Genomic DNA, 26,404 nt, shown 5'->3' with positions numbered 1-26,404 from the left:
AGGAAGGAAGGAAGAAAGAAAGAAAGAAAGAAAGAAAGAAAGAAAGAAAGAAAGAAAGAAAGAAAGAAAGAAAGAAAGAAAGAAAAGAAAAGAGAATACTGAAAATGAAAATACTGATTCAGACACTGATCTTCAACAAAGTCTTGGGAGACATAAGCAGGGAAGGTCAGCATAGAAAAGAAAGCAGAACTCATAGAAAGCAACAAGCACCACAAAGAGCAATCATTCCAACCATGTCAGCCTAACCTCATTTCACAGTATGACAGGTTATAAGATAAGGAGATGGGGTTTCCCAGCCCTTCAGCAAGGAATTTGTGAAAGTCTCTCAAGATATCCTCGAAAGTTACATAAAGAAGGATGGCCTCAACAGCAGCCTTAAAATAGATTAGAGTGCAGTTGAGCGATTGTAACTAAATAGATCTGTGTCTTTAGTAATATGCCTTCTAGCATATTGTCCTTGGTTCACTCAAGTTCAGCAAATGCATCACTGCCATAATAGAAAAGATAAAGGAAATTCAGGTCAGTGTTGGCGTTCCATGTAAATTAGGAGATAGCCAGATGAAGTGGGTGTCAGGCTCAAGATCCAAAGTAGTCTCCTAAGAATGAAATCTAACTGAATGAAATTTAGCGAAGTGTAACTTTAAATGCTTGATACTTCCTGAACAACTAACTACACAGTGTTAGAGGGGAAAGTAGTTGTGCTAATGGCAATTAATAATAAGCAGTACTTACAGGTTTATTTAACAATAAATGGAACATGAGTTAGCAATATTAAGTCATCAAAATTGGTTAAGAAACTATGTTTCAGGCTTGAGAAATAATTGTGTTTTCAGGAAAATTATGGTGTCATTACCTGAGAATCTGAAAAATCTCACCACAATAAAAACCCAGATTTCCTCAAACTCCTGAATATGAACATTTAACTTGCAGTTATCTCTCATACCTTCCTATCATTACCTATTCACACATGCACACACACACACACACACACACACACACACACACACACGCGCACACACAGAAGGGAAGTTAGTTGCTGGCTAACCCTCAATTCAGATCTCTGCATGGATGCCAAAGAGACATCCTGGACCTGAAGACTATATAATAAGTCCCATTATGTTAAAATATATATGTATATTATACTTAACAGCCGTTAGAATAGTGCTAATAAGCCGGGCATGGTGGCACACACCTTTAATCCCAGCACTCGGTAGGCAGAGGCAGGCGGATTTCTGAGTTCAAGGCCAGCCTGGTCTACAATGTGAGTTCCAGGACAGCCAGGGCTATACAGAGAAACCCTGTCTCGAAAAAAAAAAAAAAAAAAAAAAAAAAAAAAGTGCTAATAGTATGCTGCACTGTGTACTGATGTCTTTTTACTTCTGTAATATGATCATTGTCATATTTCATAATTTCATCAACAACCTTACTAACATCTCTCAGTTAATAGATGTTCCATAAATATTTACTGGACAATGAGTGAGATTATGTGAGATTCAAATGAGTGAGATTATGTGAGATTCAAATGATAACTCAGGGCAATGGAAGAATTTAAAAATATATAACAAGGCAGGGAGCATGAAGAAATATAGCCTCCTTCCAAGGATTCCCTAGATATGTGTGTGTGTGTGTGTGTGTGTGTGTGTATGTATGCACACATATACATATATGGAGGCTATGAATTTGAGACGGAAGTGATATGGGAGGGCTTGGATTAAGGATACCTAAGAGGGTCTGGAGGGAAGAAAGAGAAGGGGACTGATATGTTTCTATTTTAATTAAAATGTGTTATTTAGGAGTTAGGAATTTAACTCAGCAGTAGAAAAGTGGTTGCCTAATTCATTCCTCTACTCCAAAATTCAATCCATCCATCCATCAATAAATTAATATAAAATACATTATTCAAATGATCCAAACAGGAATTTTCTATGTATTTATCATAGTATTAATAGTAAAATCTTAGAGATACATGTTTTATTGTGGTTCACATCACGGCTTTTGAATAAGTCTATCACTAATGGATTATGTCTCTATGAGAAGAAATTAAGGCAGAGTGCAGTGCAGGAGCACAGGCTGTGTGGTTAAATGGCATGAATGCTTTGAAGGAATTCAAGCACAGGATGTGAAGTTGGATGGGATGCTAATTTCCTTCAGAGTTCGCGGTTATATGATGTTACAGAACTCTACTCATCTATAATTCACACTGTCTTTCTCTTTGGGATGATAGGGATCCAATTTTTGTCAGAGAGAACCGTCTTTTGGGGAAGTAGAAGTACAATGGAGGAGTCAATTCTCCTTTGACTTGATTTCATTTCATCTATTCTAGGAAACTACGTATTCTTGATAAATACCTCGATTTTCTAAACTTTTCCCTTTTTCTGTATGATGAAACTCTTGAGTTGAGCCAAATGTTTTCGACTGTTGTTCTGGATGTATTGTCTATTTGATGTGGTGCAATGCCTTACATGACTGGCCAGGGGAGAGTAAGATGATCCCTTAGATTACATGCATTATTACTCAGTCTCTCAGTGGCCAGTTCCTCTAAATGAGAGCACCCAATAACTCAATATCAAGATGGCCAGATTAATAGCTAGATATTGGATCATATTTCTTAAAATCTCCCTTCCACATAAGGTCAGATGGACTTTCAGGGCTTTGATTACTATAGAAGAGTCTTGCTGTCTGAGTTTCCAGAATTACCACCACAAATGATGAGCATTGATATATGCAGTATATTTCTGGAGAGAGGCCCAGCCTTATCAGGACTTACAAACATTGTAAATTTTTTTTTCTTGACATTGGTCAAATACAGCCCAAGCTTTGAGCATTTTCCCTTAACACTGCACTTAAGGGGAGATAGTGATCCCAGTTCTGCTGACAGTGAATCACCTGATAGCACATTAACCTAGCCCATCTCTTTACTATACATCATGTTAAAATCACAATGAACCCCTAGGGAGCTTGTCAATATCTAAGAGCTCTACTCAGCTTACACATTTGCCTGGAGTGGCTTGTCTTTGTTTAGCACAAAAACATGAGTTGTCAACGAGAGTATTTTCTGAATGAAGGGACTGTTCTCATCATGAAAGTCTGCATCACTAAGGAAACTATATAACAGAAAATAAACCAGGACCCTCTATAACTAAGCCTAAGAAAAAGAAATGATGGGCCTTGCCAGGGTGAAACTAAGACAAAATATAGACCATTAATATACTTGGAAAAGTACTTCTGTTTGATTTTTTTTTTCTAATTTCAGCATCCTTACTATAGCTAAACTCTCCATGACAGCTAGTATGTAATTTAATTTGTATATTCTTATCTTAGATACTTTAGTAATCATAGAGCACTATTAAATATAGGCACATTGCAAAATGACTTTTAACTTACAATGAAGATACAAAGATACTACCATCATCAGCTATACTGTAAAGAAGAAACTATTGAAGCATGGCTGCTGTGCTCAGTCCCTTGGAGTACACATTAGAACTAAATAACTCACTGTGTACCTACACAAGGACATACCAAAAGCCAACAGGATCTTCTCTGGCCAGGGAAGATATACCCAGGTATATCCCAGATATACTCATCTCTTTTTGCCATTCTACTTTCAGGAACCTTGATAAGACTTGTCATCTTCAGATGTCCTCATTGACCTCCTAAAGGCTCTGTAACAGTGCGATCACAATGGACTCCTATACCAGATTCCTTCAATTACTCACAAGTGGTATTCTCCAGGACACAAATAAATCTTCTACGGCAAGCCATCGCTAGTCCATTTTCCAAATTATCCAATTCAGAAAAACTTCTCACCCAAAGCTGTAGACGTTGTAAGTGGATCACACAAGCTCTGTTCCTCCAAACTGAATGCTCTTAGCCACTGTGCTTCATGCTTCTTCATATAAAGGCTTCATACTGGGTCTGGACCTCAGTTAAGTTCACGAAGAAAGATTACCCAAGTGGAGGCATCTCTAATGCTCTTCAATGTATGTCTACAATTCTGAGCCTGATTAAGTAACTTTAGGAAATGGCACATTCTTAACAATTTCTAGAGAGCCCCCATTGTAATATTTCAATGGCAATGACAAGTTCTATGATTTTCAATAAAAATCTGTTGGCCCAAACTTTTCTAAACTTACAACAGAAATATTTATAGTGAAATGCCTAATCACACCAGTCTGTGCCTTAGAACCCATATGGAAATGCTGGGCATGAGACACTATCACTCATGCAAGCCTTTTTTCATTTACAGCTCCTGCTAACATCTGAGCTAACAGGTTTTTAACATTTCATCCATTTCAGTTCAGAGTTCTTTGTACTCTTTTTAAAGGAATACTTATTTTTCTGGGCCCAAATATCACAATTTTATGCATAAGAGTATATATAAAACTATCTTTACAGGATGCAAAGTATTCAACTTTATATGGAAGAATACATGGAGGTACTGTCATTCACCAGGTAAGTTTATAGGCCTAGATTCTAAATTCAACTCTAGCATTGTAGAGATTTAAAACTCTAGTGCCATTCACAGCATACATTTTTTTCTATGAATAAAGAATGGAGCTGGACTTGCTGATATATTGAAATGCCTTTCAGCACTAACATTATGAATGCTAGAGCCTTTGGTTCTATAATAATGTAGAATGGTAAGTGGGAGGGTTTAAGTTACCCAGACACAGGAAGGAAGGAAGGAAGGAAGGAAGGAAGGAAGGAAGGAAGGAAGGAAGGAAGGAAGGAAGGAAGGAAGGAAGGGAGGGAGGGAAGGAGGGAGGGAAGGAGGGAAGGAAGCTAGAGAGAAAGGAAGAAAGAGATAGGGAGGAGGAAGGGAGTGAGGGAGGAAGGAAGGCAGAGAGAAGAAAAGAAAGGTGTGTTGGAGGGAGGGAGAGAAAGAGGATAAAAGAGGTGGAAGAGAGAAGAAGATATAGGAAAGAGAAAAATGGAGTGAGAAAGAAAGGAAAGGAAGAGACAGAATGAGAGAAAAAGGGGCTATGAAGGAAGAGGGAGGAAAAATAAGAAGGAAAGGAGAGAGGGAGGAAGGAAGGGAGGAAGAAATGAGAACTCAGTTTAAGACTTTACTCAGTTGAACCAAAACCAAATATGCTGTCTTTTTTTCCACTGGATGCTTTTGGTTTCTTTGTCAAATATCAGGTGACCATACGTGTGTGGGTTCATTTCTGGGTCTTCAATTCTATTCCATTGATCTACCTGTTTGTCTCTGTACCAATAGAGTATACATGAAAGAACCCATGACTCCAGCTGCATATGTAGTACAGGATTGCCTTATCTGGCATCAATGGGAAAAAAGGCTCAATGCCCCAGTGTAGGGGTATGCTAGGGTGGTAAAGTGGAAGTGGATGGGTGAATAGGGGAGCACCGTCATAGAGGCAGGGGAGGGGCTAAGATAGGGGGTTGTGGAGGGGAAACCAAGAAAGGGGGCAACATTTGAAACATAAATTAAAAAATACTTTACTCAGTTATTATCTCATGGTGTAGTTGTAATAAAGATGATAGTGATGTCAGTGGCTAGAGAGAAGTTATTATATATTTTATGTCTATAGTTCATATTTTCCCAGATTTTAAATATGGAGATTATTCTCTAAAATAATGTAAGAGAGCAGGGGTATGTAATGAATTAACAAATCCATTTGACATGGCATTGTTAAAGCATGATGCTAAGATTCACAAAAGTATACATATATATTTTTTTCCTGGTGGTTTATCTGTCATGCACACCCCAAAATAACTTCTTGCAAAAGGTTTAAGGAACTAAAGAGTGATGTTAGACTATAATTTAAGTATTGCATAGGAAGGCCCAAATTAGACCTTATATGTTTTACAATCACAAGGAAAGAAAAACGACTGAAATACCAAAAACACTTAGGAAGATGACTACCAGACACAGGATTATAGTCATAATTGATGAAGGAAAATAACTGTTCTTCATTTCCACTGCTAATCATATAAAAACAAATGGTCTTAAATTGCATTGAGATAAAATTAGATTGCCTACTTGCATTTTAACTGTGATTGTTCTGCACTAGCCTATATCACTAACTGACACAACATCACCTGTGCTTAGGGATACACAGTTGGTGGGAGTAAAGTCACATGAGTACACCTCAATTAAAAAGAAGTTTATCTGCAGACAGAAGAAAGGATAGCAAGCCATTCCTGGCAGTTTTCAAGCTCTGTTGACAATCCAGCTGAACATGCTAAATGCTGCTGTTGCAAACACAGAGCTGTTGACAGGGAGTTCTCTCCAGGGAATTTTTGGGCCAATTTCCTCTTTAAAGACCCAAGGCATAAGTCAACTAAGGGTGAGTGTCTTCAAAAGACAATAATAACCACTCTAATTAGACACTGTCTCCTAAGCGGGATATCAACACAGCAGCAGTGACTGGTGCTAGTAAATTAAATTTTTTTAATCCTGCTGCAATCACTCCCCTGACATGCCCACCCTCCTGAAGCTCCCCTTTTGGTTATTTTTTATTTATTGTAATTACTTTAGTAATAAGATTTGTTTCCTTGTTATTATATATGTTACTGTGCAGAGTAACAAAAAAAATAATAGCCAAAAAGAGTTATGTATCTTATTTATCTCCTTGGCTGTTATTGGGCCAAGGGGAAGGGTAGAGAGCGGGGGAAGCTGTAAATAGAGAAGCAAGTGTTTGTTGGGGAGTGAAGATGTATGGGATCATATTTGCAAAAGGAAATCAGGGCAATGAAGGAATGAGCCTCATAATTCAGAAGGGCTAGGTAGCTCAGAGAGATAAATAACCAGGCAAAGGCAACCTGGAAGGTAGGGTGGGGAGGATGGATCTTCATGACCAAAGTTTAAATGTTCTCTCTGGCTTTCCTCTGGCTTTCAGGGCACTGGGCAGAAAGATCAGGAACTAGACAGTAGTGAGGCTCTAAAGTGATTTCTCTATAACCAGCCCTACAAAGAGAAGTTTCCTGTGGCTCCTAATGAGGAGAACTTTCTGGAGACCCGAGCCTCTTCTGATCCTGAGTTTGGCATATATAGACTTCAGACTGGAGAAAAAAGATTCCATGGAGACCTGTCTCTTTACAAATACCCTGAAAACTCTTATAGATGTCTTTATGGAGGTAGCTGATGATAGGCTGACTTCCTAGGGCAAGAAGTCAGGTTTTGTGTCTATTTTGATGGGCCAGATAAGTCAATCAACAACCAAGCATAGTTATTAGTTTCTATTCCTAAAATTCAAGCTGTCAATACCACTATATTTTCGCTAGAATTTAATCAGCTCCATAGTGACTTCCTGATATACCATAGACACATACTACATATGATATCTGGATATATCAAAAGGAGCCTTTCATGCCTTCAATCTCATCTCTTCTTTCTGTGAGTTCTGTCATACTGGTATGACCTATATGGGTCTCTTTGAGAAACTGAGGAATGAAAAGCAAGATAAAGATGATTAATCCAGGCTGGCCCAGCCACAGAGAAAAGCTTTGATGGTCACCACTAAAACCCAGGCATCACAGCAGTGAATGGAACCTTTCTTACTTTGCACAGTATACTTTCAAAAGTCCTGTGATATTTGATCATGACACTAAGCAGGTAAGGCACAGTGGGTAGGGCTGGTGACCTTATAATATGCTGAAGGAATAGAAGTAGAGAGGTTAAGTAACTGGTCCAAAGCCACCCTGCTGAAAGGAAGTCAAGTTTGACCTCAGGCAGGATCTTTTGATTGTCTGCTCAGGATTATACACTGTAATGTCCCTGCAACCACTACAGAGAGATAAAACAGGAACCAGGACAAAGGATGATAATTTTTTTCCCCTTGAGAAAGGCAATGTGATCTTATGGAACTCTGATAACAGAATGGAGTCCACCTCCCATCACAAAGCAGGCACCCTCCCAATGAGATTTGAGATTAAATAACATTTTTTTTTCAAAAGCATCCTCTGTTTTGGCAGTGTTGTGAGGTCTGTGCTTCCCACTTCCAGTTACAGAATTGTTTGTATGTTAGGAGGACATATATTTCACTAGATACATGGTAAATGAAATGGTGGTTGAAACACTGCATCTATATAGTACTTAGGAATTGTTTTCACAAAGATTTCTAAGGACATGTTGAAAGAACATGTTAGGAGTTGGGCATGCCTTGATCACATATGTTTAAAGGGCATATTGAGAAAGAAGAATGTTGTCCTGAGCCTCCTACTACCCTGCTATCCCTGCTCCCATTTCTTTCCCCTCTAAAAGGTCTGGTGGAGGAAGCAAGAAGGGAGTGACTCTGGAATGCCGTCAAACATGTGAACTTGTTCAGCCAATGAAGGATCAAAACATTTAACAAAACAAACACATTTTCCCAAGAGCCTCAGTCCCCACTTGATCAATGATTCTGCAACATTGGCTCATTTTTAATTTAATACTTCTGGGAAGTGGGGTGGGGAAACCCATCAACCACAGGCACAGTTGGCAAGAGCTGGGTATTAGCAGTTGGCAGCATTTATTATCGCTGTTTATGATGGAATAAATTAGGTTTATGCTGATATAATTAATAACCCTAAATTTGGGAATAATAAATAGCAATATTTATTCAAATCTGAAATGTCTGCGAAAGGAAAATGGAGCCCTAAAGCCCCTGGTCCAGTCTGCACGTGCAGGCAATGGAGGAAGCCCTTGAGAATGCTCTCCCAAAGTGATCTAGCATTGAGCACTATGCTAATGACTTAACAGCAGGACCTTAAAAGTTCCCAGAGCAAATCATTTCTGATCTCCATGAACAAGTTCATCAGCAAGACTGAGTGTGTTGCTTTTCCTCTGAACCAGGACTCCATTGTTCTGAGCCCACACTGTGCCTACGGTGTATGAACAGAGGAGGATTGTCAGTCACAGCAAACACCACATTCTTTATGGGCTTCCCTGTCTCCTTCCACCTGTCAGGAGAGGTGACAAGAAAGCTCTGCAATTTCCCTCTATACTAGGAGTTTAGAAATACTGACAGGCATTCATAAGGAAAGAATTTAAGCCAGGAAAAAAGTCTCTTGGATATCCTTTGTTTTTAAATTTAAATTTTTGCCTTTCCTTTTATGAAGTGGTAGGGGGGAAACTATGAGATCAAACTATTCCTTCTTCTTGTCTCATTTGTCTAATAAAATTTATTAAAATACAGAATGGACCAAGAGAGGCCTCTATCCCTTCCACTGAAACCGGGAGGTAGGTGGAGAAAATTATAGTTCCTCTGACTAGATCAAAGTAACAAATTTTCCAGTGTTGAACATAAGCAAGACAAAGCAAAGGGGAGATAAGATATTTTCCACTCCCCTCCTTTCAGAGCCCCCAAACACAGAGGAACACAAACAGGGTAGAACCAGAATCTAGACTAACATTTTAATATTGAAATTATGAATAAACAGGGGAGATTCCCAGCTTTCTGGGAATTCTACGAATTAGAAGTCACAACTATAAAAGATTAAAGTCATATGTATCCTATCATACCAATGGAAAGATTAATGTTCATAATGTATTGTATTTACAAGGGTATGAACAGCCAGCAGCACTGTCCATTTTTAGTGTGGACATAAACCTATGAAGTTTATAATAGAAGGAACTCAGTCAAATAGGCATCAAATACAGTTTACATAATATTTGATTCTACTATCTGAACTTGAAAATTTAGATTCATGAAATGGCCAAATAAACTCATTAAGAACATACCAATACTACTCATATGTAAGTTGTTTACAATGGAAAATTGCTTATTACCTGTTGACCATCAATGCTCTGAGATTGCTATTTGAAAGATAATAATGATTGCATTATTTTCCCTGGAAGATTTTTGTTAGTCTTTAAGTTATATTATAGAATATATGATTTGTGGAAAGTTTCAATAGATGTGGTCATATGATTATATTTAAGGAAATAGATGATAAACCTAGATGTCAGTTTATTAACTAAGGTATCTTTCTAACTGTGCTTTCTGTGGAATTCTGAAAGAACCTCTGTTACAAGATTTTAAGTGACTAATCCACTTTTTTTTTCATTTTTTAAATTAGGTATTTTCTTCATTTACATTTCCAATGCTATCCCAAAAGTCCCCCATACCCTCCCCACTACTCCCCTACCCACCCACTCCCACTTCTTGGCTCTGGCATTCCCCTGTACTGAGGCATATAAAGTTTGCAAGACCAATGGGCTTCTCTTTCCACTGATGGCCACAAAATATTCCTAACTTTGAATGCTTTTAAATTTACTTGTTTTTAAAATTTTGGTGTTTTTTTAAATTCACTTACAGTGAATTTAAAAATTCCATTTATTTCTAAATGGAAGTTTTATGGACAGTTTATTTTGGTTGATTCTTCCGTTTCCCAGTCTCGCTCATGTCCCCATCCAACCTCACCTTTTCCCACTGTACCTCCTTGCCCCCATTTCTATAATACTGAACTTTCCACAGAGTATAAATTTTCTGTTTATTTTTGTTACATATATGTGCATGTTTTGTCTGCATGTAAGTATGTGCACTACGTGTGTGTCTGGTGCCCATGTAGGCCAGAAAAGAGTAATTGACCTCCTAGAACTGATATGGAAAAGTTGTGAGCTGCCCTGGAAGTACTGAAAACTGAAGCCAAATCCTCTGCAAGAGCAGCAGCTATGCTTACCCATAGAATATGTATCTTTTACCCCACTGGAAACAGTGAACTTTTTTTTTAATGCAGAAGTAACATCTATGTGGTGCTAAAACACATACATTTAAGTGCAACATAGGTGGTTCATCCCTACAATCTCAACATTTAGGGGGATTGCTATGAATCTGAAGCCAGCCTGGATTGCATCATAAGTTTCAAGCCAGACATTCTATTTCAAAGAAATAAACAAAGCCAAAACAAAACAAGCCAAATGATGTTGCATTTCAGGTACTTGATATAAGGGCATCCTATTGGTTGTTATCAAAAGCAACCAGTCAGACAGTGCTTAGAACCCCTCTCTCATTGGCTTCCATGGAGGTACTATCCATAAAAAGTCACGAGAGAAAGAAGGTCACAATTCCTGCTCCCCGTTGCTAATCAACATGACTGAAGCAGATGCAGACAAATAGTACTCTTCTATAGAACTTCTCCATCCTCCTAGGTACAACTGCTACAAGTCTGCTAAGAAACCAGAAGCAAGAAGAACTAAATGGTATTCTGCGTTTGGACTCAGACCATTCCAGACTCCTCTGTCCCCTAGCCTGTGTCCTGTTGTCCACTCAAACCGCAGCAGGTTCTGCCCTAGTTTTCTTTCTTTTACTGTGATCGATATCATGACTCAAAGCACAATGGGGAAAGAGTTTATTTGACTTACACTTCCATGTCACTGTATCAAGGAAGGAAGTCAGGACATGAAATCAAGTAGCAACCTGGAGGAAGGCGTTCCCCTGTACTGGGGCATATAAAGTTTGCACAACCAATGGGCCTCTCTTTCCACTGATGGCCGACTAGGCCATCTTCTGATACATATGCAGCTAGAGACACGATATTGTTGTTCCACATATAGGGTTGCAGATCCCTTTAGCTCCTTGGTTACTTTCTCTAGCTCCTCCATTGGGGGCCCTGTGATCCATCCAATAGCTGACTGTGAGCATCCACTTCTGTGTTTGCCAGGCCCTGGCATAGTCTCACAAGAGACAGCCATATCTGGGTCCTTTCAGCAAAATCTTGCCAAGGCCAAGAAGTGGGAGTGGGTGGGTGGAGGAGTGGGTGGGGGAGTGGGTGGGAGAGCGTATGGGGGACTTTTGGGATAGCATTGGAAATGTAAATGAAATAAATACATAATAAAAAATAAATTAAAAAGAACGAAAAAAAAAAGAAAGTAAAGCAGAGATTGTGAAGGAAAGGAGCTTCCTGTCTCCTTCCATTTGGCTAGTTCAACTACTTTTCCTAGATTTCCCAAGTTCACAGCTCAGGCATGACCCTGTCCTCTGTGGGTTGAGGACCCCCCACCCCCACCCCCACCCCACACACACTTCCACATCAGTTTAAAATTAAGAAAATGTCTTACAGACATGTCCCAGGTCAGTCTAATCTAGCTAGACAATTCCTCCATTTCGTTTCCCTCTTCCTAAGTGACTATGGGTTATGTCAAAATGACAGCTGCAGCTAACTATGACAGCATTTCAACCCCTAGCATTTGTAGTAGCCACTCAAGACTTTACGTAACTTCTGGCACATCGACCTCTGCCTTTTTCTCCCTCCATCCTTACAGGGAACACCTGTTTCTTCTGTTTGTAATAATTTGTTGACTTTGTTACTAGTTGTAACAGTCAGACATGTAACATTGGTACAGACCAATTAATCACAGCATGGGCCAGAGTGAGAATGAAATAAGGCAATATAAGTAAAATTAGGTACTTTCTTGGCCCATAAAAGGTACTGAATGATTTTTTAGGTCAAGTCTGAATGTGATTTTCTTGTAGGAAGTTAAAGCCTTCACAGTCTGCAGTACAGTAGACTATTGGCCCACACTTGAAATGGTCCCAAGCTTTTTAAGGTTGTTGAGTTTTTTTATGTGATTTTTATAATTTGAATTGTTTCCTCTCGTACATTATGTGGTTACATTTTAAACACCTTGCTATGCTTGCTTGTACTAGGTTCTGGGCATATTATTGTTGTGTCTGGTCCACAATGCATTTGAAAGAAGATAATCATGTTTATGGAGTTGGACATACTCCTAGGATCAATATGCTCGGTCTCCTGTGAATGCTCAGGCTCTGTGTTGGCTTTGTAAGAATTATGTTGATGCTACCTACCATCAACACCCAAAATTTAACAAATGAAAATCAGGCTTGGCTTCTTTCCCCATTCTCTCTCTCCCCGTTTATGTAGGATCTATACCTATTTGTCAGCTTGAAAGCCATCTGCTTTCTCTTCCATTCCCACTTTAATCTATCTACCAGTCCTCCTGGTTTAACCTGGTTTGCTAATTCTCATTCTCTTCTATCCTGTGTTGAGAAGAATTGCAAGTCTCAGAATCACTGCATTGCTCCTGACTCCCTGAGAACTCAGCCTGATTCAATACATAGCCCAGCCAGGAGATGGGAAATTGTTTCTTTTGGAATTAATCATAACAGATACATCACTGTATTTGTTTCCCTGTTCAGACTTGCGTTGCTAAGGGATCCTTGACTTGGCAAGGCTCACTATATTTTTCTTCCTAGAAATTCTGGCTGTGTCTCTCTGACCACTATTATCAAAATCTCCCAGTCATCCTCAGAGGTTCCATCACCAGCGCCACAAAAGGAAACTGCTCTATTGTGACACATGTGTGCCAGCTCTGTGGAGGTCCATGATAAGTTTTAAATTAAAAGTTTGTAATGGGCTTGAGAAAATACCTTGATCAGTAAAGCACTTGCCTTCCAAGCATTAGAAGGCAAATTGGGTCCCCAGAACCAATGTTAGAAACAAAACAGCTGGGTATGAAAGCTAGCACTTGAAATTCCAGAACTGGAGAAGTAAAAACAGGTAGAGCACTGGGGTTCTTTGATCAGCCAGCTTACCTGGTATGTTCCAGGCCAGTGAAATATAGATGGATAGTGTATTAGTCAAGTTTCTCTAAAGGAAAAGTAACCTGATAGAAGTATGTGTGTGTATGTGTGTGTGTGTGTGTGTGTGTGTGTGTATGTGAGAGAGAGAGAGAGAGAGAGAGATAATATGAAATGTATAACTAAATTGTATATTCATACAATATGTTTTATATTTCATATATATCAAAGGGTTACTTATTAAACTGACTGACAGGCTGTGGAATAAGTAGTCCAAGAATGGCTTTATTCCAACCAATAAGCCAGCAATCCAGTATTTGTTCAGTCAAAAAGACAAAATACCTCAGCAGTACCAATCTGATGTTAGAATCCCAGGAATTTATGGGGAGCAGCTGGTCTTCTGTCTATATTGGAATCCCCAAAAGTAGATTCTAATACAAGTATGGAAATGTTTCAGCAACAAGAAAAATAAATGTATCAGTTAGAGTGAGGGTAAGCAGGCAAAAGCCAAAATGTTTCCTTCTTCCTTGTTCTTTTATGTAGGCTGCCACCAGAAAGCATGACTGTGGTTGTGAGTGAGGGGTCTTCTAACCTCAAATGACCTTGATTTTCTTCAATCAAGAACATCCCTCATAGGTATGCCCAGATGCTTAGGTGTTAGTTGACCCTAGATGTAGTTGAACTGATAACCAAAATTACCCATCATAGACATCATCTGAGGAACAACATATAAAACTATGCTTTGTTCTCTCTGTGTACACAGACATGCATGTGCTCAAATACCTGAGCTGAGCATATAAGCAAATGTGTAAGTTTACTAAGTGTAGTTTAGCTCTAATTAACACAGTGATGTTTGGAGTCACTAACTGGATGCAGAGATTACCTCCTTTTAGTCAAACAGAGCACTTCTGGGACTTAAGATGTCTGCTAATAGCATTTTGTCCAGAGAAAAACAGTGACATTCTGAACATTGGGAATGATAACCATTTACTATGTTTAGGTGAACTACAACAAGTTTGGGGAATATTTCTCATTAGAAATCAAAATGAATACAGGAAGAATTTTATCTCTACATGGAAGACTTGCACAATAGTTGAAGCTCAGAGAGCAAAAACTACACCACAATAAGAATAAACACCTACCTAATTATACACAATGGTGTAGGCATGACAGGACAATGAAATATCAACTACAAAAGTATCTCAAGTGAAAATTAGATGAAGCACATTTTAAGTCCATTGTGTAATGGGCTTAGGAACTAGAGTTTAAAGCTTTATATTGTGAAATGCCATGTATGCATGGCAGCATTGAGTCCTTGGCATAATGATATTCTATGGCCTGCTGATTATTCTATCTGTGGAACGTGTTATGATTTCCCATTCCTTTTCAGACATACTTGTTTGTTCAGTCCAAGTGATCTACAAAGTGCCTCAGGCTCTATGATGAAAGATGTTGTATAAATAAAAGAGCAATCAGAGTCATAATAAATAATAGTAATGATGATGAATGCCATTGTCACTGGAAAGAAGCTGCCCTGCCATTTGGGAAACAAAGTAACCAGCTGTGAGCTGGAAATAATGTGTGCACCAGCCAACAGGCTCCTCAGTGGCTGAAACCCCATTAACTTTGACCAAAGACCTGGAGCAAGCCCTAATTTGGAGGTATGAGTATTCGAAATAGGAGCTTCAACACTTAATCCCTGAGCTTGAACATGAAATCCTGAGCTTTGGGTATGTGTGACTCTTTTTTGTCCAGAAAAGTGTATCAGGAGTACATTATTATCTTCTACCAAAGGGGAAAACTGAGTAGATCAGGGAGCACCCAGAGGTCCTGTTCAGTTAACACACCTAATCTGATAGGCTTTCCAATTTCTTTCTGACCCAAGATAGATCCATGGAAAGAGAGAAGTAAGCCAAGTTGGATAATAAAATAACCAAATGGGGTCATGCCCATCAAGATACCTTCCTTAACTATTTTCCATCCATGTAAGCTGAGAAAGACTGCTAGTAAAAGTCTTAGCTGCTCAAGCCAGGAGCAGTCAGAGATCAACTGTGAGCTTAGAGGAACACATGACAGGAGCCAGGTGAACTGTGAGTAGCCTTAAAAGACACCACTTTGGGACCTGATCCGCAAAGATCCTAGAGGCCTCATTGCTGCTGGAGGAGGCTGATGCTCTTCAGTGAAGCACCTGACCTTCTGATCCTCAATGCAGTCAGCACTGAGCAGTCCTCATCAAACAATTTCTACCAAGAAAATAAGAAATCAATGAATTAATAATTCAATTAGTAATTAAGAAAGAAAATAAGCAAATAGATAGATAGATAGATAGATAGATAGATAGATGATAGATAGATAGATAGATAGATAGATAGATAGATAGATAGATAGATAACACCTATGAACTACTGAGCTAACCTACTTGTGTTAATCTAATAAATTATGTACAGATTGGTACACTTTTTCTTTTGTTGTTTTCTTCATTTATACTTCATTCATTCTTTCCTTTTGTATCTATTACTTTTATATTCTATAGCTTTTATTTACATTGACATGTTTTGACATATTACATGCTTTGGATTTGTCTTAGTTCTTTTATATTATTTAATTTTATGTTATATTATATATTATATGAACATATGTATAATTAATATATAAAATTTATGTTCTATATGATATATAATATGTATATATCATATATAGTATATGTAGTCATTATATTCTTTTTTTTTTTTTTTTAAAGATTTATTTATTTTCATGTGGTTGCTGGGATTTGAACTCTGGACCTTCGGAAGAGCAGTCGGGTGCTCTTACCCACTGAGCCATCTCACCAGCCCCCGTCATTATATTCTTAACACCTTAAATTTAATCTATCTTTGTAGTTATCCAAAAAGAAGTTTATTGGAGTTGTTTAATATTTCATTTCCTTTCTTGAAAGAATTAACTTTTCTCTCATCTTGTTTAAGTCATGTGATCATTTATAAGTTTTTGTGTTTCTTTATGACCCTTTTTATTTGTTGCTTTCCAACTCTTTATTCTCACCTTATTTTCTGTATTATTTAAAATTAAAGTTTGCATCTATGCTAATGATATTCTAAAGTATCATTTTCATTTTAGTCTTGGAAATAATTTTTTCCTCACATATTTTCTGTTCATATTTCATTTTGTTCATCTATGGAACAGGATTTCCATTCTTTTAGGACAAAGAGTCATCTCTTACTAAAAAAGACTACATGAATATCTGTAAATGTTAGTCCTGCCACTCTCTAGTCATGTGACCTTGGGGTCCTCATCTGAGCCTGAGCTCAAACTCTGAGCCCTTCTGACAGGCCTCAGAGTTTTATTCCATGATACATCTTAATGATAAGCAACAGCATTTTGAAAATGCAAATAACATATTTCTCTTTTCCAAGCAACATTCCATTCCATTGATGTGAAACTCTTATTTTAATTATATTCAGAAACCAGTAATACATAACTGAACAAATATTTCTTTGCAGCTACATGTAATACTAGTGCAGAAGCACTTGTAGTCACCAGGAAGTCTCATGGACTGAACCCAGAAGTACCACTGGGTCATCAAATGAAGTGGGGGAGGTTTTGGTACCCTGTATACCCATGCCCTCCTTTATAAATGAAGCACTGGACTAGGTTAGTTGTGTGATGCTCTGATACTAAATGCTTATGTTTTCAGCTATTCCTATTTAGAGAAATGCCATGAGACATACAAATATGCATGGAGGGTACATTGTTAATTGGTTCAGATAGATGGAGCCCAAGGGAGATCCCTATAGAGTACCAAGGCCTCTACACTCATGCCACTTTGATGAGATGGCAGTGGATTTCTACTATAGTAACACAAATGCAGTAGTGGATCCATTGGACCGGGCAGGTGACATACTTGCCATTGATGACACCATCTGGGTTGAGCATAGGGATGATCTTAAACACGAAGTTTTCCCTCAGGAGCTTTGCCACGGGGTCACTGCTGACTAGGAACTCCAAGGTTCCCTTCATCACCCAGCTGGCATTGCTCTCTCCTGGGTGAACTCGGGCTGTGATCACCTGATATGGACGACAGCCTGCAGGAAAGGGGGGAACAATAAAATTAGACCTAGATATGTTTTCCATTTCCATCAACAGTCTCTGGGGCAAAGGAATGATACCTGAAGGGTATGAAGTCCTAAGTAGATTGTTTCTAATATATATAATCTGCATTTATCCATTTTCCATCTGTCTCCAGAAGCTTTGAGACTCAAGAGACTGAGGACTCCAAGACTCTGGGCTGTTATCAAAACAAAGTACTTTGTGGTATGATAAAAAAAAAAAAAAACCACAAAGCAGATTTTAAACCAATTAACTCTCCACAGTCCATTAGCAAGATGCTGGCTATCAAAGATATTCAGATATCCAAAGCAGACTGAATTTTATCTTAATCATTGACCAGCTCTAACAATAAAATTAGACAGCTCTAGGTCTGAATTTATTGTTCAAAATGCTGTTGCTTATTCAGCTCTGACTGAATGACCAGCAAATGACTAAGTCTCTTGATGCCCCTTTCCTCATCTGTAAAATGGGGATATTTACAATAACGACCTCATGTGATTAGAAAAACAAAAAAGATGTAAGTAGTGTCAAATATCATTCCTGCTATTCAGTCCCTGTTAGCTCACTCCTTACTTAATTGCAGTCTGTGGAGGTTGGGGAGAGGATAAGCCCTTCTAGTCCCTAGCAGAGACTGAAAGCAAGGAGAGAGGTTATTGGTGGATGGTTGAAAGACAAGGAATCTGATCTTTCAAAGGAAGGGATTAGCACCTGCAGACTTGCAGACACACTCTTAAGATGACTTCCTTCACCTGCAGATGGAGACAAAGTGTGGAGCAGAAACTGAAGGAAAGACCATCCAGAGTCTGCCCCACCTGGGAATCCATCCCATACACAGTCACCAAACCCAGATACTATTGTGGATGCCAAGAAGTACTTGCTGACAGGAGCCTGATATAACTGTCTCCTGAGAGACTCTACCAGTGCCTGACAAATACACAGGTGGATTCTCTCAGCCAATCATTGGACCAAATACAGGGTCCTCAGTGGAGGAGCTGAAGAAAGGACCCAGGGAGCTGAAGGGGCTTGTAGTCCCATAGAAGGAAAAACAATATGAACCAACCAGTACCCCCAGAGCTCCCAGGGACTTAACTACCAACCAAAGAGTAGGGCCCCATGGAGGGCCCCATGGCTACAGCCACATATGTAGCAGAGGATGATCTTGTTGGTCATCAATGGGAGTAGAGGCCCTTGGTCCTGTGAATGCTTGATGCCCAAGAGTGAGGGAATGCCAGGACCAGGATGGGTGGGTTGGTGAGAAGGGGGAGGGGTGAGGGGATAGGGGCTTTTGGAGAGGAGACTAGAAAAGGGGATAACATTTGAAATGTAAATAAAGAAAATGTCTAATAATAATAAAACAAAAAATGAAGAAAAAATAGAAAACCAAAAAATAAAAAATAAAAAGATGTAGGAAGAAAGAATGAAAGGCTTATTCTATACAAACTAGGAATGGAAAGAAGTTTTGCTTATTAATATAGTGTTATAAAAGGGGTATAAATTGTGTTTTTGTCAGAGCCTCAGAGGTTTGACTTGTAGCCTATACATAACTAATTTTTATAAATGTTTCAGAGCTGAGTCAGTAAAATACATGTTTAACTTTTAAAAAAAGATGACTTCCTTCACTTTGTAAAGAGGGTAAAGGGAATACTGAGTCACAGCAAGTGACTGCATAGGTCTCACAAAGGCTATATCAGTGATGGACAGGGAAGCTCACTGTTCTGCCTTTTATTCACAGATGACAGCAGAAGCACACTAGCACTTAAATATATTCTTGACCATTCCTGGGCTCATACAGAAAGGTGGTTGATGTGTTTATTCGTCTGTCTGTTTTGGTGGTAGAGATTGCTCCTGGTACCCTGCACTTGCTAGGCAAGGGTTATACTGCTGCACTGTATCCCCAGCCTGAGGACAGTGCTGTGAGTGACTACTAATGTCTATTCTCCATATACTCGAAGATAAAGAAGGAAAGAAGGCATCGTATCAATAATTCACTTTTGTCAACTGTAAACCAAATCTGTGGATGGACTTTTTTCTGACTCCCTTTTTATTTTTCATCCTCTCCTGATTCTTGACTGTTCCTAATCTTGCTCTAATAACAAGTACTGTATGCTGATCATAAATAAATTTAGTCACCAAACAGCCTAAAGGTTAATAAAGAAATAATTTATTTACATATAGTTTGAATTACTCCAAACTAAATGAGGACTTTCTACTTTTCAGTGGTAGGAATTTTTTATATGGAAACAATCTTTATCTCTCATTACACACACATACACAAAAATATAAAACTGAGTATTGATCATAGGTCTTGAAGAGCAGACAACAAAATATACAAATGAGCCTTCATATTACTGATTTATGTTAATATTACCAATTAGGACCAAAAAAGATTCACTTTCTCTTTCATATTTCTCCCACTAGTCATTGATCCACTGAGGTCTAGACAGAAGGGGCATAAGTCAAGGCGTCTTTTCCGACAATAGTGAGAGCAGTTTGCTTCAATTTTTTGTAGGTCATCTATATATTAGAGGTAATTTTCAGCTATTCATTTCCTTAAGCAAGTGTCTTGAACCTATTCCAGGAACTGCAACAGACATTGGGTTGTGAAAGTCAAATAAATTAAAGACCTTGTTCTAGAAGAGGCCATAGCATTTGTCAGTAGTGACACATATGCAAGCATACAACAAAAAGAGACCTAATGGATGGGTGTACAGAGCACCAAAAATAGATCTGAGAAGAGAAGGACATTTCCAGGATGTGATGCTATTTGGACTGTCTTGAAGTATAAGCAATGTTTTATCAGACAAGAAAAGGTTAAAGGATCTTCAAGAGTAAAAAGAAAATATGGAAGAAGATGATGAAGAGGAGGAGGGGGAGGGAGAAGTCAGTGCACTATAAAATGAAGAGATGCTATAGTGCCTGAAGCAAAGAGAGGTAGGTAGGGATGCATGAACTTAAAAACAACTGCCACATACATGTATTTGTCAGAGTAGGGGCAGGAATTGGATTTTTCTTGTAGGTCACATATTCTTAACTATAAAGTTAGCATGTCACTGGTCGGCCATGCACAGTAACAGTACTCTGTAAATTTACTAGCAACTAGTGAAAAGGGAAATGTTTTGTTTATGATACTGTACATGCCACAAACTGCTGCTTGCCTGTATGGTATCCTCTCTCTCCTTCTAGCTACTCTGGGACAAGAGAATGGGTTTTCCTGAATAAAATACCCAGCTTTGTCAATACCCTTGAAAGTAGTCATGACTGTGAAAAATAAATGTTGCTAGTGATACAAAATGGTAGCAGAAGGGTCTTACTGAAGAGCTGATGAAAGGGACAATTTTACCTTGCAAATAGCTATTGCTTTTAAAACTTGTGCTTTTTCTTCTCATCTTGCTCACAGATGTACTATCTTCAAGTGAGAAAGTCATCTTGAACATTGAAGATACACAATAAGTATGATGCCAAGTAGAAAGGATGAGTATTCTCGGTAAACTCTTTAAGCAACTACATGTACCTTCATTGGCTTCTCCAATATGTCTGGGCATGTGAGGAAAAAAACCTTACTATTTTCCCATGATAATACAATAAGATTTCCATTACATACTGCTAAATTCTACCATGTGAATATAAGACCACATATAAAATAATATTTTGAATGGCATTCACTCAGATGTGCTTTCTGCAATGGAACAGAAAGAAGGAGTTGAAATGAAAAGGATATTTGATATACTTTGCAGAAACAGCAATTAATTACAAACTACTACTTTAAGAAAAATAAAGGCCTAGGCTGAAGTTGGGACTTAGTTGGTAGAGTCCTTGCCCAGTATGGATGAACCCCTGGATTCTATCCCTAGCACCATATAAACCTAGAAGTCTTAAATGAATGATTAGAAAATGAAGGTCATCTCTAGCATAGATAGTTCGAGGTCAACCTGTACTACACTGAGACCCTATCTAGAAAAGGAAAGAAAAGAACAAAGAAGAGAAAAAGAAGAGGGGTATAAAAATAATTTTATGATGGTTTAACATCAGAAGAAAGGTATGCCAGGATCTGTTTTATAAAATAATTTTATTATATATACAGTGCATTTGCATGATACACTGTCTGGGATAAGAGGTTGAGAATAGCTTAGACAATCATATTTCCAGGGATCAAAAATTGTTTCATTATTTTTGTACTTGAAAATAATCATGTTAGTTTCAAGGGGATATGAACACTATTTTTTGTTTGTTCTCTATTCAGGATACCATGAACTATATCCTTAACATACAACTGGAATTGACACATAACTCCTGTTACGTCTCAACAGCCTTCAGGATGAAATCTATAGCCAAAGTGACACTATTTGGTATCTGTTGACAGTCTGCTTCCTGTTTTCCAGAAGGCCATGTCCTCACATGACAGAGAGGACAAAGCACAACCTTCAGTATCCTTTTCATTAGGACTAATTCTATTTCTGAGAGCAGGGCCCCTCTCAAAGGCCTTACTATGCTTTTAGCATTTAGGTTGCAACATGAAATGATATAGAAAGTAAAGACTTGGTCTGTACTGCATTAGGTTTCATGTATTGCTAATCATTCATTTTCTATAAGTTATGAAGTATGTTAGGTGGAAAATATGCACAGTTCACTAACAGCACAATTGAAATCAGCTAGAAGTCAGCTTGCTCACTATGTCATTTATTCAGCTACTTTTGTTCCTTCCAAATCAAGCTGTGTTGGCATCCAATAAAAAGCTTTCAGAGAAATAAAGAGACTTGATGGATATGCACCTAATCAGAAGCATATTTTCAGTTTTGTAATTGCATATTACTCTTTGTGTCTCTTAGACTATGTCCACTGACAACAACATTAGATAACAATAGCAAGTGCTCCTTGCCCCATAAAAAGAAATAAAAATTAGCTACTCTCTTGCAGATTTCTGATATCAACAGAGTACTCTCATTGTCTCGGCCAGATGGCTCCATTACTTTTATATGCCCTACAGTGCAATGTGTGAGTCAATAGGCCAACCTGAAGTTCTTAAAGACAGGTTTCAGCAGTGTGTTTGTATCCTTGGGAGAGTTGGGTGGATAAGCTACTGTGCTGTAAGACTTCACACAGTTTAGCAAGCTGTTGTAACACCTTTAGCATGTAAACAGGGACAACCGTGGGATCTAATGAAGATGTAAGCAGCATTTCAGCCATTCACGTTGGTTTTGCTCTTCTCTCCTCTGTGATTTAAAACAATCCCACAGTCATATCGGTGACTTCAGCTTATGGAACCAGTGAGTTGTAGCAGCAAATGGCACTCCTGAGAACTCATAATAGGTAACAGCTGTAAAGAGCATGCAAAACACATCCTAGGAGGTTTTCCCTTATAATTGATGATTTGGGCCATAGTAAATCATTTCTGCTGGGCAAAACAATTACATACTTATATTCACATTTTTTCCCCCACTGAATTTCTTGAAATCGATTAAAAGGAACATTGCAACCTATGGGGTATCAATAATTTGACCATATTTTAAATGAAAAGTTAGATTCTGAGTTTGTACCAATGATAATGAGATCTGTAAAACAAAAGTAGGACATGGTACGAACTTGAACAATGGCCAAGAGATATTAGCCTATTAGCTTATCAGAAGTTGAGGAGAAACTAAAGGCATGTACTATATTACACATATGTGCCCAATTATATGAACATCTGTTCATTTCCACCTTCTACCTTCTTTTTTCAACAAAATCTATTCTGTTCCTACTGGCACTCTGCAGGGTAGTACAGATTATAAGAAAAATATAACAGATTTCTCTTTCAAGAGAAATTAATAATTGTGTAGTGAGAAAGAGTACCTGACACAGATAGTTACTGCTCCATATGACCAGAGAAATTTCTCAAGAGATCCTTAAAGAGGAATTCTCATTATTATATTACTCATAACAGTTCTAGTAACTGAGAGTGATATAAATAACAACCACAGGACATGAGATTAAGGAAATAATATGTAAAAAGAATACTATTTGGGCATAGAAAGTATTAGTATCCCAAAAATTAAAAGGAAAATGATAATAAAGGAAAACACAAAATAAGTAAAATATATGAGATTAAAGACAAAAAATAATACAAGTATCTTGAGATTGTTGATATAAGAAGGTATCTAGGACAATATTTATAAAATGAAAAAAATAGAAAAGACTAATGCACCAGAGCAGTACCCATCTGTTTGTAGTTATAAGATCTATTTAAAGATACCTATACATAGAAATGCACCTGTCGGGGAAGGTCATCTGGGTAATTTCTATGTCTTCTTTAGTTTATCCACAAAGATGGGTGATTATATGATGTTGAATCATTAGCTGCACAGAAAGAAAATGTGGGAAAGCAACTATAAACTCATTTATACATGCTTCTACAAACATGGAGTGTGCGCAGGAGTCTATAAAAATACCTTGTGAGTTACAAAGGACCATAGAAAATCATGATGCAGAGGCATGCCCAGATAGACTGCCCAGTGGAGCTGAAACAACTAAGGTTAAAAGGGAAAATAGTAATAGGAGAGCAGACTGTGATCTCAGGATGGCATCAGTTAATATAAAATCTAGAAAACCTAGAAGATGGTATAAGAAAACAGATCGACCATGGGCCATAGGGTGAGGAAAGACACAAAGAAGTAAAAGGAGTCGAAACTTAGGATCAGCAGGTACAGCTATTGATACATGAGTGAAAGAAACTGAGTTTAGGTCCCCAGAACACATGCAAAGATGAACTTGGTAATACACATCTGTAATTCTAGTGTATCTACAGTGAGATGAAGGCAGAAGACAGTAAAGTTCATGCTGAAGCAACCTTGCAGTATGCAATGGAGAAATAGAGACCCAGTCTCAAACAAGTTAGAAAGCAAAGAAGGCACCGGAAGTTGTTCTCTGTCCTTCAAAAGCATGTATATATGTACACATACTCTCTCACACACGCTCTCTCTCTCTCTCTCTCTCTCTCTCTCTCTCTCTCTCTCTCTCTTTCTCTCTCTCTCACACACACACACACACACACACACACACACACACATTGGGAAATTGTTCTCTAGCCTATAATGATTTTAGGAGATGGAGGAATCACCAGGAGATGAGACTAAGAGGAAGTTAGGCACTTAAGGGCATGACCTCAAAGGGGATGTTGGAAATCCATTCCTGTCTCTTTCTTCATATCTCATATTCCATAAGGAGTCTAGTCATATTCCTTATTGGCATAGTTTCAGCTATCAAAATAGTGCCCTATTGTCCCCAAAGGAACTAATCATAGACTGTAAGCTCTGAAAATGCGTTAAATCAAACCCCTTCTCTTTATAAATTGATTATGCCAGATATTTTGTCACAGTAACGGAAAGCTGACTAGTACACTAAGCAAAGAGAGGATTTGGAGTTGTAGCTTTCCATACATATGTTCTTACAGTCTTAAAAAATTGGCATTATTAAAGTATAGTGTGTGTGAAATACAGTTCTATCAATTTCAGTTATATAATTCAGTGAGATTTCCACATGTGTATAATGCTATAAAATGAAATGGATCTGGTGCAAACCATCATTATCATGCCCACGCTCCTCACTCACCTTGTGGAAAATCAACTTCCCACACTGTTTTAGAATAGCCTTCCTATTTCTTTGAGAATTTCATACATGTATACAATATATTTTGATCATATTTATACCCAAGTCCTCCCAGACCCATATCCATCTCCCCTCCCCCTCCCAATTTCATTTCTGTTATTGTTGTTGTTGTTGTTGTGTGTTTTGTTGGTAATCCACTCAATCGATTTGGACTACTCATATACTCCTAGATATAGAACCATTTACTGGAATGTAATCTACCTACCAGGAAGACACCCTTAAAGAAAACCAACTCTCACTTCACCAGAAAGATGCCATCAACTGTCAATAGCTTCTCAGGTTGGTGCAGAGGCTTCACCAGTACTGGCTTCCTCCTTGGCAGAAGGTTGACTGATCCTCTGCAGGTTTTATGCAGACAACCATAACTTCTGTGAGTTCAGTGGCCTTATTAGAATTCCAGATGATACAGCTTTGGTCTGGTTTTTACAGAACTATGGTTCTCACAATCACCCTGCCCCCTTTTCTATGATGGTCCCTGAGCCTTAGAGGACGCAATATGGTGTAGATGTATGTACCATTCATGGTTGAGAACTCCACAAATAGTTATTCCCTGTATTTTGACCAGTTGACCTGTCTGTACTCTCAGCCTCTGGGAACAACTGATCTGTTTTATGCCAAAATGGTGTAGTCGTTTCCGGAATGTCACAGTAACGGAATCATACAATGTGTTCTAGTTTCTTTTCTGATGCTATAATAAGGTACTCTAACTAAAAGCAGACTTCAGTGGAGGGTATTTATTTAACTTAGACTTCCATGTTGTATTCCATCACTTAGGGAAGTCAAGGCAGGATCTCAATGAGAATGTGAAACAGCAAGCCCATACTGCTTGCTGGTTAACTTACTCCATCATGATGAACTAGCATTCTTACACAGCTAAGAGTCAGCTACCCAGGGAATGGTACCACCACAATGGACACAATGGATGTCCTGAATCCAATTAATAATCAAGATAAGGCTTTAGAAGCATTCCTACAAGCCAGTCTAATCTAGAAATTTTTTAAATCAAGGCTATTCTTTTTTATTAGATATTTTCTTTATTTACATTTCAAATGCTATCCCAAAGGTTCCCTATACATTATCCCCCCCCCCCGCCCTGCTCCCCTACCCACCCACTCCCACTTCTTGGCCCTGGCATTCCCCTGTACTGGGGCATATAAAGTTTGCAATACCAAGGG

General features: G+C 38.3%; 1 protein-coding gene across 1 annotated transcript in view; it reads right to left on the bottom strand.

Annotated features, from left to right (window-relative positions):
* Window positions 1–26,404, bottom strand: part of Agbl1 (ATP/GTP binding protein like 1) — an 842,475-nt gene that overhangs the window by 490,813 nt on the left and 325,258 nt on the right. Inside the window, exon 18 of the mRNA XM_021168273.1 lies at window positions 17,383–17,563. Within this exon, the coding sequence (XP_021023932.1) occupies window positions 17,383–17,563 (181 nt within the window). The remainder of the gene's footprint in view (window positions 1–17,382; window positions 17,564–26,404) is intronic.

The sequence above is a fragment of the Mus caroli genome, chromosome 7 (assembly GCF_900094665.2).
Source record: "Mus caroli chromosome 7, CAROLI_EIJ_v1.1, whole genome shotgun sequence".
Lineage (NCBI taxonomy): Eukaryota > Metazoa > Chordata > Mammalia > Rodentia > Muridae > Mus > Mus caroli.
Note: the sequence above shows the minus strand (reverse complement) of the source record. Positions and strands in the feature narration are given on the sequence as shown.